Consider the following 14958-nt stretch of genomic DNA (forward strand, 5'->3'; position numbering starts at 1 on the left):
CCAGTAACAGCATGTAAGGGGCTATCTGAAATTCAGTACGTGCTTTATACCTTGGCAGGGAGCAACTTGGAAAGCTCCCCATGATTCATCTTCAAAACAAAGAAATATCAGTGGCCTCTCTCTGAAAATGTACATAAAAACTAAAATGCTGTAAATCCCTCCAGGTTGACTGTACCCCAGCTCTGCAGCCAACAGAAGTGACTCCCCTAATTGAATGGGTCAAATATGAATCATAACCGTGTTGTCAGGATGTCAGCCTAACAAGCAGCCTTTCAGTACTTTAAATAGAGAATTTCACAGCAGAGCACCTACGTGGTTTGGGTAATACAGCTTTCACGAAGACTGCTTTCATTAACTGATTTCTAGGCAACAGCACTAGAAAAGGGTTGTAAGTAGCTCTAAGAAAAGAAACTTCAAGGCATCAAAAGCCTATGATGTGATACAAAGTGGACTGACGGCTGTTGGATGTGAATGACTTATTTCTGCCTTATCAGCTAGGGACCTCTGGCATTTATTAAATTTCATTTCCCTGTGTATAACACCTGTGTGCAAAATTTGTCAAAAGAACTAATAAAGGTTTTAGTATGTTACAGCTGAAACACTGAGTACTGCTAGAAATCCAATAAGCTTAGTTAAGGATCTGAACACAGGTACATGAAATTATGATTAAAAATAATTGAAAGAAATGGCTCATTCAGTTCTATTAAGTTTAGATTGTTCCTAGGAGTATCAGGGCATGTGCTCCTCACCATGCAACTTCGGCTTTCCCTGGATTTCAATTTCACCAACTACAGATTGTTTAAGAGGCTCACAAAACCCCATATCTCACTTAGCAAATAAACAGATTGGTGGCTTAAGCACTTTTTCTTTCTTTTCCTTTATTTAGTAGTGCTACTTACCTATATTAATAATTGCCATATTAATTACATTTAGTACCCATATTAATAAAATACACCAAAATTCCCAACTCAGACCATTTTTAATAGATTTTATTTATCACAAGTATGTGCATTTCTCATCCATTCTTTAGCCTTCATTTTTGCTACATGTTTTAAAAAGAGAAAAGAAGCTCATGGAGCTATCAATGGCGAGTTTTCTTTTACAATTGGAAACTACCATCCCCATTGCATACTTGCATCATAAAAAAACATTTTTACCACAGTGAACACTATATTTCGTATTCATTTTCTGACAAAAGCAAAACTGATCCATTTGTCTTCTGCAGGGCCCTCCTTAGCTCACCTTATGCTTCTTGCATAGCTTATTTGCTACTTTCTAGTCTCAGCAACATCAATTAAAAGTGTCTTCTTTGTAAAATATATCTATCTGGACTACAGATACATGCTGAACACACGTGGGCTGTAACAAGTCAGAAATTTTCTTCCAAAACAACCTTTGCTTGAAAAGTGTCCATTTGTTGGAAGTTGGTGGGGGAAGCAGGCACCCAGGGTCCGCAGCAGAAGGGTTAGCCACCACCGGGCTCCCCAGTGGTTGGTACCACCATGCTGAGCTGTCAGGTCTGGGCATCCTGCTCTGGGGCGTCACTCTCCCTGGCATCTGTGGGTGAATTAGCAGCAGGCCAAGGTCACCACGAGAGTCAAGGTGTGTGGGGAATTGGTGGGAATGGGAGAAGGTGGCTGCTCCATGTAACGTGTGGGGGAAATGAAATATTTCAGTCTTTTTGCGGTAACATTTTTAAGAGTTTCTAGTTCTGAAACTCTTAGTTCGCTGTCATTTCACAATGAAATTGATTATTTTTCTTTTATTTTCACAAAAATTGTGATTCCCCTCCCACGCCGTCCCCGAGTTCTGCATTCCAGCAGTCTCCTGCAGAGGCCCCTGTGTTACGATGAGGGGAGTGGGGTTGCAATGAAGGTGGCTGTCCTCTCCCCTACGCTGGGGGCTTGTAGGACCTCTGACCAGTGACCCTTTCACAGGAGGCAATGGGGAAGCTGCCTGCCAAATGACTTCACGGTTTGGTCTGAGTGCTCCAGGAGAGTTTAGCTAACGGTGAATTTGCGGAGCTCGTTTGGTACAAGAACCTTCTGTTCAATGCCAAACGCTGGAGCAGTCAGGTTTTTATATTTGCGTGTACGTGGGTACTTGTAAATAGACTTTCTCATTAAGCCCCCATTCCCACACACCGCCTCTTCCAGCACCGACACAGGGGCAGTCACCTCCAGCGAGGAGGGGGGAGCCTTCGTCCCCCTCCTCGCCGTGCCACCACAGCCGGTGTCCACCCTCCTGCGAATACAGCTCTGTTTACAGTATAGGAAACTGGAGGGGTGAGAATTAGTTTTTAAGAGAGAGTTCGGGTTGAAAACACCTCTGTCCTCACTGGGGTCTGCTCCTTCGAAATTTAACACGAGGTATTATTTTATCTTGTTTACGAATGTGGATTGTGTGCTCAGGGGAGTGAAAGAAATTATTGATACAGAACATAAATGTCAGGATTTTAACTCAATTCATGACATTCATCTAGAAAATGTCATTCTTGCCCCATACATGTTGTATCTTTATTTTCATATTGTTCGAACTTCTGATGAAACAATCTCACTATTTTGTCTTCCCGTGTCGATTAGCTGATGAAAACTGATTTTTAAGAATTCCAGATTACAAATCATTGTCATATCTGAAGATTAAACTTGTCATTTTTCATGATAAATGGAAATGCAAATAATGAAGTGTATTAGAATATTGATCAAAGGCTTGCCTTGAGCCAAGCACAGCGTGAACATCTTTATGTTTGCTGGCAGTAAACCAGCTTCTCTCTTCTCTCTGTTTTGCACAGTCCTACTAAGCCAATCCTCACTAGAATGAGCACAAAACAAAACGAATAACAGCTTTTGTACATCAACATTAAAATGGGAAGAAGCTTGGGAAAGGGCCTACGACAGAGAAGAACGCTGACGAGTGCAAAAATGCCTGATGGGTAAGCGCTACCTTCTAAACATAGATCAGCCAGACGTGGAAGTGATTTTCAGAAGAGAAATGCAATCATGGATTACACACCAGCTCATTAGAAACTGTTGCTGAATACAGCATCCAGAAGACATGCATGAAAAGTCACATTTGGGGAATAAACTAAAAGGGGTGTAGTTGTTGCTAGATAAACATATGTAATATATATGCATTGAAGAGGTTTGTAAATGTCATTTTTTTTATTCGGATGGAAAGCAAAAAGCTTTAAAACCTTTCACAGTAGAGAGGCAGTTAAGTCCAGACTATTCCTATCCCAGTAGCCAAGAAGCTGATAGGACATCTCTCTTAAATTAGCATTTATAAATAGACTCTCTGAATGTTTCCATCACCTAGTGGAAAAAGCATAACTTTTACTGCTACATTGCTGCACTTCATTTACTTCACTGTATAATAAGTTGACTAAAACTGTAAAGCTTCTCAATTTTTACTGCATATGTGTTCCAATTAATCTATGTCTGTAACAAATTTAAGACTGAAAAATTATTTCTGACCTATATTCTAGTTCTATGAAGCATATATACTATAAGGTACGTCTGACTGAATATCATAATACTATAATTTCCCAAGACACATAGAATTGTTTGTATTTGAAGCAACAAAATAAAAACACATTCTTTTTTAATAGGAGAATGTAATTTACCCCTTAAATGTAACATACAGCTGCTCACTGCAAGGGCATTTCTATTCTTTTCCTTGTCCTGCCACATAACCGCTGAGTGATACTCTCTGGCCCATGCTAAAGCCAATCAGGCGAGGTGATCTAACGATCCCTTCTGGCCTTAAACTCAATACATAAGAGACTAGTAAGCAAATACACGTTGCAAATAGCTATGTGAGGGCTGGGTGCGCGGAGCCCCGGGGCACTGATGGGGCTGGTGCTTCCCTCCGCAGGGGCTCGGCAGGTCACTCCCCAAAGGGCATCCTCATTTCCAGAAGCCACTGAGCAGTAAAACAGGGGTGGGCACAGGGTATCAAGAAAGACCTCATAGCAAAAGGCCTGGATGCAAAGCGCCAGGCACAGAGCAATGGAGGGAAGCAGGGACCCCCATCTCCTCTGCTCCTCGCCGGTACCTCCCAGCACGGCACGTGTCTCCTCCCGGCTCAGGACCGAGCAGGAGCACGCTGCTCCCCACACTTCTTCCACCCTCTCCTGCGTGTCGCAGCTGAATCCAGCCCAGAATCAACACTGCAACGCTAATTTCTTCAGATTTTTTTAAGCCTGTTGCGTCATTCTTTGGCTTTCAGGGGAAGCAGCTAAAATAATAATTCATTGCTAATGCTGATCCCAAATAACACAATACACTGAAGACATGAGTAAAACACGAGTTAAAACTGGTTTTTAACTACTGGCTGCACAACACAAGTTATTCCAGAATTTAGTGCATAAATCTCAGAAAATTTATTTTACTTTTGAACAAAAAATTATATTTAAGCAAACTGTCAATAAATAAATACAGGGAATTGGGTAACACTTCTATCTAACTACCAAGGTACCAGTGTGGTGCTGCTTGTCTTAGAGACTGAACGCGGACGTGGATGTCTGCCAAGTAAATTTATATGTGAATCTGGGCAGCATTTTTTTAGAAAACATGTTGTTTTAATCCAAATCTGCCCTTGCAACTGTGTGTAGGAGACTCCCTGATTTCTACAGGACCAGCGCTAGCGCTGGTCAAAAACCCCATTCAAATCAATCAACCACCATAAACGTATTCCCAGTACCTGCTACTGACCTGAAGGGGATGGAAGGTAAAAATCGAGTAGTTTACACATGATGCTACGTAAACTCATTAAGGTCCCACTTCAGACAGGTTTTTAAATCTGTGATTAGTCCAACCAGTGTCAGCTGGAAAATGCGCATCCTTAAGGGCTGGATGCATTCAGGAGTCCCTGTTAAATGGTGTCTCGGTGAAGCCCGTCCTCATTCATTGCTGTTATTGGCTCACAGCCACATTCTCACCTCAAAAGCCATGAAGGGGTTTGCTATCTGGATGTGCTATCGTATCACCATCTTCGTTTGCTCCTTAGGTTTACCTCTATCCCACATTATTGCAGTTATGGCACTTTGGCTGTGACAGAAATCACCGAAACAGGGTTCCTCTGTATTACATTATTTTGTTACGGACTACTAAGTTTTGCGTCATGGTGACTGTGTAATGTAAAAGCCCTTTCTAAATATACATAAACGTTGCAAAGGAAGTATCATCACAAGACCTCGCAACCCTGCCAGGGCAGCTCAGTGAATATGTACCATTTGTACATAGTCAGAAGGAGAGACATACCAGGATGTACATCACTAAATGTTGACTCAGTATGAATAGTATGTTTTATCTTTTTAAATGTTACCACTTTCCCATCCCACTCCACTGTAACTTGTCAACTGTAATTTTTTTTTTTAGTCAACAAACTGTAAAGAAAACTGTTGAAATACCTGATTTTCTGTAAAAAGTAATAACAATAATTTTTGTTACTTTAAAGTATGCTTGGTATTAAAGTACCTAATAAAGTTCAACAATGAATTTTGTAGCATACTAAAATAAAGTGTGATAGTGCTTTTCTCCAGCTCATCTGTGGTAACGGCTGCTGTTGTTGGGATTACTGTCCTCCTAAACACAAGCCTGGCCACCTCCTACACACCTGTACCTACACAGATCCCTAAGGTATGTAAAATCCAAGCAAAATCTGATCCCTTAATGAGTGCAGGGATTTATTTGTATGCATGGGTCAAATTCACAGTATAAGAACCTTGTTGGTAAGTTATCTTCACCCTCTGGTACCTGACTATATATATATATGGGCAACAATATAAAGTTCCTGATTACTTTGGTATAAAACTTAGTTTATAGTAAGAGAAAGGAGAGTGTAAATGATTTAGGAGTTAATTATAGTTACATAGACAACTGCCAGGTTTGCAGGATGCTGAAATCCTGTTCATTTTTATAGGCAATGCATTTCAGTTATTCCTAAATAGATTGGAAATCTCAAAGAAATGATTTGGAGGACACAGCAAAGCTTAGAAATTGATTCCCCCTAATGTCACTGCATGCAATTACACAGGAGCTGTCAGGGGCTGTCAGAGATGTACATCATCCCAGAGCTCACACCAACAAGAGGTAAGTACTTTCTTGTCAAATAGATGCTGTATTTGCCTCCATGATCCTGATGCAGTGCTATCTGCATTTGGAGATGATCTAGAAGCGATTGTGACCGGGGTCTAATTATTCTCAAACTCCTGGGGTCTGCTGTATTTCAACTGGAGTAACAGATCAGCTTCCCTCACACCATCCAGCTTCCCCTGTTCTAGGCACGAAAATGTAATGCTGGGCCCAGCAGCTTTCTGTCCATTTTCACTCTGCTAGACTGATGTCCTTCAAACATTTAAAAGTTTTAGTAGTTTCACCTGATTCTCTGAGTATTTTAAATGGAATAAGAATTAGAAAATTTAAAATAAAAAAAAAAATTAAAAAAACAAAACAAAACAAAACAAAACAGATTTGTCCTGACTAGTTCATACATTGAAAAGCCAGCCATATGCGGAGTACTTTCTGAAGTAGTGCCAGAAAGCAACAGGGTTTTTTCCCATGTGCTAAAGTCTAGAGACTTACACATTTCTCCTTTCCAAGGAGCTCTGCGCAGAAGGGAATGGCTTTGCCTGCTGTTGGAGTAGCTGGCAGTACCTGCACGCATTAGCCATACCTGCAGCCACTCCACCTTGATCTGTGATCCTCACAGATTAATATTTTGAGGAGACTTTCACAGAAGACCCAAAATTCTGCAGAAAGTAGAACATGTAGTTCAAAAATTCATGCTCTTCCCTCTATATCAAACGTTAGTCCTGTGCTGCCAAATACACAAAGCCAAGGCTTGCAGTGATCAGATACTGCCATGACGCTTTCTATTACCCATCTGTCTCTTAAATTTTTGCTTAGCATTACTTCATACTGCCTTCTGAAATGCCTTTTGCATTTTAAAAAGTAAACTGATATATCCTACCCTTCTTCCAGATAGTCTCGTAACACCACTGTGGGCAGTCCCATAGCTTTTCATTTCACAAGGTGACGAGGGAAGTATTGCCTGTGCAAGAGACAAATTTCTGGGGAATAAAGTATAAGGAGGCACGCTGTGCTCATCAGCTCCCGAGAGGAGTTGTGGCCCCTAATTGCCTACAAGACACTAAAAAGCTCCTCTCCTTTTGGAGTGGTTCCAAAAGTTGCTGCAAAACACTTCCTCAGACTACTCATGTGAGACCGGCCTCCAAGTCTGAACATCAGCTCAGTCACCTGGGAAAACAGCCTGGAAGGAAAGATACTCCACAAAGCTAGGAGCTGGGGCTGAATTTACCTCCACAAACTGGTTTTAAATTAGCATAACAATACGTATTATTACTCCTGATTTTGTCAAGTGCAAGTTAGCTTTATATTAGCCTAATATAGCTGCAAGAATTATTAATAAGGAAAATGATTTATGTATTAATAATTGTTAATAATAATTATTAATCTATTACCTTGCTATTTCTTAGGGAAAAAACTGAAATAAAGATTGTCAAAATCCTATATGCTAGACTGATGTCTTTTTTATATGATTACCACATATTTTAAAAAAATATTTCCACAGTTTAACCACAGAAGATGCTCTAGAATGTCAGTTACATTACCAGTTGCACAGACTCAGGATTTCCCCATTGGGTCTTAGTACAGAAAGGTAGGAGTTTTGCTCTGCCATACAAAAGACCTGGCACCTCATTCCTTTGATGTTTCTCAAACACGGCCTTCTTGCAAAATACTGGGCGAAGCACTGGGATATCAGCACAAATGTCAGGTTTACGGGTATGCAATTAGCACCTTGATTCTCTTTTATCTGACTTTATGCCAGCACAGTGCAAAATTAGTAATGAGCTAGGTGGGAGACATTTAAGTTTGAAAAAGTTCTCCTCTCCATTTGTTTCAATTTTTTTTTTTCCATTAATAAAATGAAATTAGTTGGAGTGATAAGGAATAAAATCATTCAGAAATTCTGAAAGAGCTTCCAGCTTAATACATGCTACCACTGTAGAGTTTTTTTAATTTTATCTGCTGTAATATAATATGAAATTCCTCATTTACAGATTTTAATTAATTTTGCATTAAGTAATGTGAAAATTCTTCAGACACAAGATACCTTGGGGGTGCCAGCAGCAACGGAGGGGCTTTCCTGGAGCAGCAGCTGGCAGTAATGGATATTGAACATATTTGTGCTGCCATCTAATGGGCGGCCTCTTCGGGGGGGTTCTTACTTGGGAATTATTTAAAGCCAGCTTTGCGTTTGTATTCATAGAGATCAAGGTAACAAAACCAGTGCACATGTAACCTGCTGTGCCTCCCAGAAGCAGGGCAAAAATCAAGAGGCGAAACTGTCAGTGTATTAACTCACACTGGACAGCTATCAAGTTTGAGAACTTGTATGTTTTTATTTGAATTTCTGAAGACTGAAGAGAACGAGCTTCATCTCTGTAAATGTGGGTGAGAACTTTGCCTGACATTTTTAAAGCATTTGCCAGAGCTGTGCAGCCCAGCATTTCCCAGGGACAGGTTTCTGCATTTCCCAGAAAGGGCAGACATTAACCCCCTATTTACCCTCTCAAGGAACAAGTGGGTGATGATGACATTGTCTTCCCTCTTAGCATGTGACTTCACTTCAGGCTTTCAGTGATGGTATACATGGCTACTCTCTCAATTCGCTGTAATCACATCTCTTTATTAGAAAATATTTAGCAGTCTTCTACTTTTTCCAGTTTGTGGATCCCTGCAAATTTTCCACATCCCTTTCTAGATTTCGTATACACACATGACCCTATAGAATATAAGAACTTGTTTTTAACAAGTGATCTCCTAAAAGCCATCTGTGCATCCTCAGACTGAAAATCATTGTTCCAGAAACATGCCTTTTGGGACTCAGTGCATTCCTATACCCCCTTTCCCAAGAATTGTTAATTCTCACTGTTTTCTACCCTAGTCCTCCCTTTCCCTCAGTTTTTCCCTACTCAGATGTTCTGTCCAATCCATTGAATCCCTTACCCAGAAAACATGATGCTTAAAGCTGCTGGTTTGGGGGAAAGGGATGGTCTACATTAATCACACAGCTTAACATGAAGTAACTGATTGGAGGACTCTCCATCACCTGAAGAGGCTGGGGGATGCTTTCATGATGGCTAGCTAAGAAGAAACAAATAATCTGTCCATCATATCTGAGAATCTAAATCCTGCAGAGCAGAATAATTTGGCCTTAGGGCCCCACTCCTGAAGGAACTTGATGACTGAGCAGGGTGAAGACCACCTCTGAGAAATAGGCAGGACACTAAAGCTACAGAAATAGCTCAGGGGCTGAGCCCACCCACAGGGCAATGTGAATTATGGAGAGACATAGCAGAGGAATCTGGACCGGGAGAGCTGAATGAGAGCCCTGAAGAAGAGAGTCCGCTATTGCCATGCTAGAGAGTCCTTCCTAAATCCCATAGCCTTTCAGACCCACTCTCACCTCCAGCATAAGGTGGGCAGGAGGGCTGTTATCAAGGCTCTGAGTTGTGTTTGGGAGCATGAAATTGAGGGATGTAAAAGCAGAAGTAGGAAAAAAAAAAAAAAAGTTAGGTAGCTTAAGTCCAACCCCTGTACCAGAAGATAACCATAACCGGCCAGCATTCCTCCAAATTGCTTTTGTTGAAAGACCAGAGGTTAATGGGGCTGCTGAAATAATGACCCTGAGACAATACTAAACATAGCGCTGATGAGCTATTGTCATGCAATAGGACACTCATAAGCATCTTCAAAGGTGACAGAACATGGAAAATTGATGGTCCCTAAAGGAACAGGACATCACATTTAGGCCATCCTAGATAGCATTTGCTCTGAGCATACTAAAATTTGATTAGATTATGGATTACCAGGCTGAAGGCTGGGAGCAGTGAAAGCCCCTCATCCCAGAGGAAGAAAGCAGAGACTCTAGAAGCCATTAACCATGAGCAAAAGTGTGCTGTGAGGGTACAGCAAGACCACCAGGCTGCGGCAAGCATACCAGTAGCAACGTGCCCTTCCTCCCTTGTGAGGCTGTGCAGCCCTCCCACAGTCCCAAAGGGATGTCCCCAGGCCCCTACCGCTCCCTGGTAACTCCCAGGGAGTGTCTGGAGAACAGGACCTGGCGGCAGAGCCATCCCGCTCGGGCACCACCCGAGGAAAGAAAAGGCTGGGGATGTGGCAAAGCCCAGAGAAGTGAACTGGGAAAAGTCCAAAGCCAACACGGGAGTTTGGACAGGGTTTGTAGCAGAGAAGCTCCTGAAACGATAAGAAGAGTATCACCACACACGTATGTCCCATGCATTTCATACCGAGGCACCTGATAGTCGTCTCAGAGGCCTTAGATAATGGGCCTCCAAAATGAGTTTAAAATAAAATGACATTGCATGTATTTAAACCAACTGCATGACTCTGCCTGCTGCTTTTGCAGGATGTGAGTCACTGCTTCGTGTTGGGCTCTGAGGAACTACTGTGCCAGGCAATATTCTGGTTTGCCCATCAATCGTCGTTGGACTGTGCTTCTGTTCTGACAGGGAGGCCACACCTCCAGCTGTCACCTTACCAAATAAAATATGTGCTTGTATTTCTTCCCCTTTTTGCTGCTTCTCTACCCTTACAGGCTCCTCCAAAGTAGAAGAGGAAAATATTAATAATATCTGTACTCAGCATCCATGAAAATCTTACAAACACAGCATGTTTTACTGCTTTTCGGTGGCATGGGTTTTTTCCTTTTTACAAGAATTATGGAGGTTATGAAGAGGCTGGGCTAAACTTTTACACACTGGAAAATGCAGGGGAAAATCTCAAAACCTGAGATCCGTGCCTGAGAGGTCTGGAGTCACAGCGTTGCAGGAACACTCATGTTGGAGGGGCCTTGGGAGGCCTCTAGTCTAACCTCTTGCTCCTTGGGGTCAGGGCTTTATGCAGTCTGGTTTTACAAACATCAGTGATGAAGAGTACACGGTGTTTCTGGGCAACCTGCTGCAATGCTTAGTTAGCCTCGTAAATGAGTCAATAATTAAGTAAATATCAACCAGGAGACACTGATACATGATATCAGAGCAGCTGCCATATGTGTGGATCCACTCTCAAGGGAAACCATTCCAATCTTCTTACAGTACGTTTTCAACTCTTAGGCATGTGCACAGAGGTCAGATTTTAATATATTTATAGTGCTAACTTGTCATTGGTACAGAATTGTATTCTTGCTGTAGCTGGAAGGAACGTATTTCACATAAGCTTGTCCATCCTACCTGTAAGAGCTAAACCCAGAAAGCTTTATTACTGTGTTGAGAAGTAATAAATGTATATAGACCAAAAGAGAAATTATTGGTCTGTTGCCCTCACACTTGTAGCTGTGCTTTCTGCAGAATTCCCCAGCCAGGAAAAGTCAGGTTGAACTAATATGCAGCTACCAGACCCGTGCCTGCAGCCCAGGCAGTAAATGAAACATCTCTGCCAGCATGCAGTACCTCAGTTTCATGTTGTGTAAAAATGCCAGGTTTTGTGAAAACTGTTCTGTTTTGCAGGGTTAGATTGGAAGATTTGCAACAGGTTATCAATAAAAACTGAAACACATTGTTATGCAAAGCTGCTGTTGAAATCCAGAATGATGTGAAAGAAGCCAAGTACAAGTTCCTTGTGCTTCAGTGCAACTTGGTGGATGTAGGAGCACACACTCTGGTTTGGTGGTGTAGAAGATCAGTGTAACAGTCAGTGGTGTCTGCTTCCAGACCATGAATTCTGTTCATCTAGGACCTCTTCTCTGCTGGTGGAGGAAATCTTTCCAGACACAAGGAGAGTACTCAAAGTCTGGAGACAACTACGTAGGTGTTATATCATCATAGCCTCTGTTTCTTGCTGGACTTAAGCAATCTCCTGAAGGTGGTAAGTCTTCTTTCCTGTTTCTCCGATCTTGTTGTCCCACTATCCCCCTTCTACTTTCTCAGCAAGCATATTGCCAATTATCTTATTTTTTTAATTGAGAGTTTCTGATAACTGGTGTTATTCTGAAAGCCCAAGTAATTTATTCTGGACTTCTCAATAAAAAAGGTAAGGATGTATTATGTTTGTTTTGTTGCTTTTGTTGGTTTTGTTGGGGTTTTTTTCCATTTTTAAAGTGACTTCTGAGCACTCACGGTCATGATGAAAAGCAGGAAAATATGCATATCACGTATTCTAAAGGTTTCTAAGACAGAAGGCAAACAAAAAGAACTCAAAGCTCAATTGTACTTAAATATCATTATTTTTAAGCCAATCTTACGCTACTTTGTAGTCTGACTGACTATATTTTAATGCCAAGGACTGCAGTAACCGGCTAAAAAGACCACTTTTCCTGGGGTGTGGAAAAGAACATGCCAGCCAGATGTCGTCCCAGGCCAGAAAATGAAGTAGCACACAGCAGTGAAAACAAGCTCCTGGCCTGAGCTGCCTGATGCAGTGCCTGCTGGGCACTGCGCCAGGAAACAGCAGCCTGAAGCAGAAGGTTTCCAAGTTCTTACGCCTGTTCCCTCCTTTTTCAGCACGTTTCTATGTTAGGATTTTACAGATGAGGCTTTTGACCCACAATCCAGCACTTAATTTGTTGTCTTTCCTTTGCCTCCTCCTCTCCCCCAGATGCCAGATGGTTAGTATCAACAAGAGACTTTTTAAGCAAAGGATTTTATTGAATACAACAGGAAGCACAGGGAAATTTTACAGACTGAATATCATTCCAAAAGGTCAAGGGAGGAGAAGTATTTACAAAGACAGAGTAGACCAGAGCCCTGTACAGTCCAGACCAAGATTAATTGTTTGCAGATTGTGGTAGCTAAATGAGAAGCCCAATGATACCTCCCAACCCTCAAAACCAGTCAATGTCAAGTGAAGGCCCAGTCAAAGACACAGATCTGCTACAGTTTTGTAAAGATTTGGGGGTCATCACAGAAGGAAGGGACAAATAATCAATAGTGCTTGAGCACCAAGACCCAGGACTTCACTGCCTGAGTTAAGGAGCAGACATGTTGCTAGAAAAAAATATTTGTTTAGCATGCTACAGCTGTGAAAGGTCAATATGATCCTTTTCTTGGGACTGGCCAGTAATTTTAACTAGGAGAAGATAAGCAGATGCATCACTCAAACCAGGTGCAATTTCTGACTCCACATATGCCCAGCCATGTGGTCTTGGTTGTCCTGGTTCTTTCTTGTGGTATGCAGGGATTAGTCCACCCTGTGGCCAGGACAGGTCCATCAGAACTACCAGTTGCCCCAATATCCCGGTTATGTCCTCTTTACCAGACAGAAGCAGAGGCATTTGTCCACTGGCCTCAGGTCTTCAGCAGCTTCATCAAAGCATGAGGCCCAGCCATAATTTTGCCTGGGCTGTCCAATGTGCCAAAATCCCAGATCAATCACTACAGGTCGGTGTCATGGTTGGCTTATGTCAATCTAAGCATGTGCTACCATCAAGAGGAGCAGCCTTGCCCTCCCCTGCCTGCTCCCATCACCTCTCCTGTGTCAGTCCTAGTGCCTGTGTGTCTGCCTGGTCAGCTGCACCACTGAGCTGGTTCAACCCACCCTGTGGCCACATGATTACCAGTGCCAAAATGCATTGGGAAGCACCAACATGGGGACCGAAAGGCAAGCCCGCAGTAGATTGACGTATTTTGTTCAAGAAACCTACACCATGACTGTGTGTGCAGAGTAAATCTGGTGCATTCTGATCACATGATGACACTTACTTACTGTGCATAATCTGAACAACCCACCCAGCGCTGGCACAGTAGGTCCAAAGCACCCCAGGTGTATCAGACTTGAAGGACACATGCTGTGAAATCCATCTCTCTGTGACTGCTCAGCCTACCTAATCTGCAGAGACTGCACTGGACAACTCTGGCCACCTACACGGGACATGCTGGATGTGGCTAATGCTCCCTAGACACGGCAGGATCGCTCATTTATCTATGGGAAGGGCAGTTCCACCTAGGACAACACCACCTGCATCCATACTTCTGCCTGCAGCTTCCCAAATCTCCTACCTTTACCTGACTCTATACTCAGGACTGTCCTGAAAGCAATGCACTGTTGCATAAGGTGAGTCAGATGCAGATGAGTCAGCTGTAAATGCTACCAGTGGAAGGGAAGGGAGATGACTTTGACTACAAAGGCTTTTAATCTGACAACAAAGCCTTCCATACACTTGGAAGTTGAAGCTATTCAGATAGAGAAATATGACAAAAATGTGTAAGTAGGAGGGTCATCCATTGTTAGTACATGGCGAGCTGCCTCCATTTCAAGTTTCGAATCAAGATCTGCCTGTCTTCAGCAAAGCAACATTTGGCCTCGATTGAGGCATTTCTGAGTAAAATGGTATGTGTACAGAGACTGTGTATCACCGCATGTAAAACCCCGACAGCCCTGCCAGACAGGCTTTAGCAAACCTTCCTGCTGTAGTTCAAGGAAGACTTGCCCCTAGCTCTTCCCTCCACCTTGCTGCCAGGGGTTGCCAAGCCCATCCTGGGGCTCGCAGAAAAAGTCCGGTGATTGTCAGAAACTGGCAATTAAGATGAGTATAAACCCAGGACTTGGCCCGAGGGGGTTGGGCTAATGACTCCTCTGAGAGCATTAATGACGGCAGAGGAGTTAGGAGGGAGGAGGGGAGTCACAGCTGGGGAAAAGCAACTTTAACCAAAGGATCGGGACTAGTCGGAGTTCTTTTACCAGTGCTCTCCAAACAGCTCACAAACTGGTCTGGCTTTCAGCCAACATAAAACGTGTTATGTGAATGTAGGATAATTAACATTATATAACTGAAAAAAAGTATTTCCAAGTTTAATTAGGTTTATATGAAAATAAACCTAGTTTAAGCTGAATCTTCCCGAGAAAAGAAAGAGTTGAAGGTTCAAGGCTGATGTTGTTTGCCATGGGAAGTTATTTATGTATAGATGCTAGGAAG

At 42.4% G+C, this 14958-nt stretch overlaps 1 protein-coding gene across 3 annotated transcripts in view; it reads left to right on the top strand.

Annotated features, from left to right (window-relative positions):
• Positions 1 to 5541, top strand: part of LHFPL3 (LHFPL tetraspan subfamily member 3) — a 259588-nt gene extending 254047 nt beyond the window's left edge. For all 3 annotated transcript variants that reach the window (XM_069801798.1, XM_069801799.1, XM_069801797.1), the window contains one exon: positions 2792 to 5541. Coding sequence is in view for 1 of the 3 variants with exons in the window: in XM_069801797.1 (XP_069657898.1) it covers positions 2792 to 2820 (29 nt within the window). In the remaining 2 variants the exon portion in view is untranslated. The remainder of the gene's footprint in view (positions 1 to 2791) is intronic.
• Positions 5542 to 14958: the final 9417 nt, after the last annotated feature.

The sequence above is a fragment of the Haliaeetus albicilla genome, chromosome 14, assembly GCF_947461875.1.
Source record: "Haliaeetus albicilla chromosome 14, bHalAlb1.1, whole genome shotgun sequence".
Taxonomy (NCBI): Eukaryota; Metazoa; Chordata; class Aves; order Accipitriformes; family Accipitridae; genus Haliaeetus; species Haliaeetus albicilla.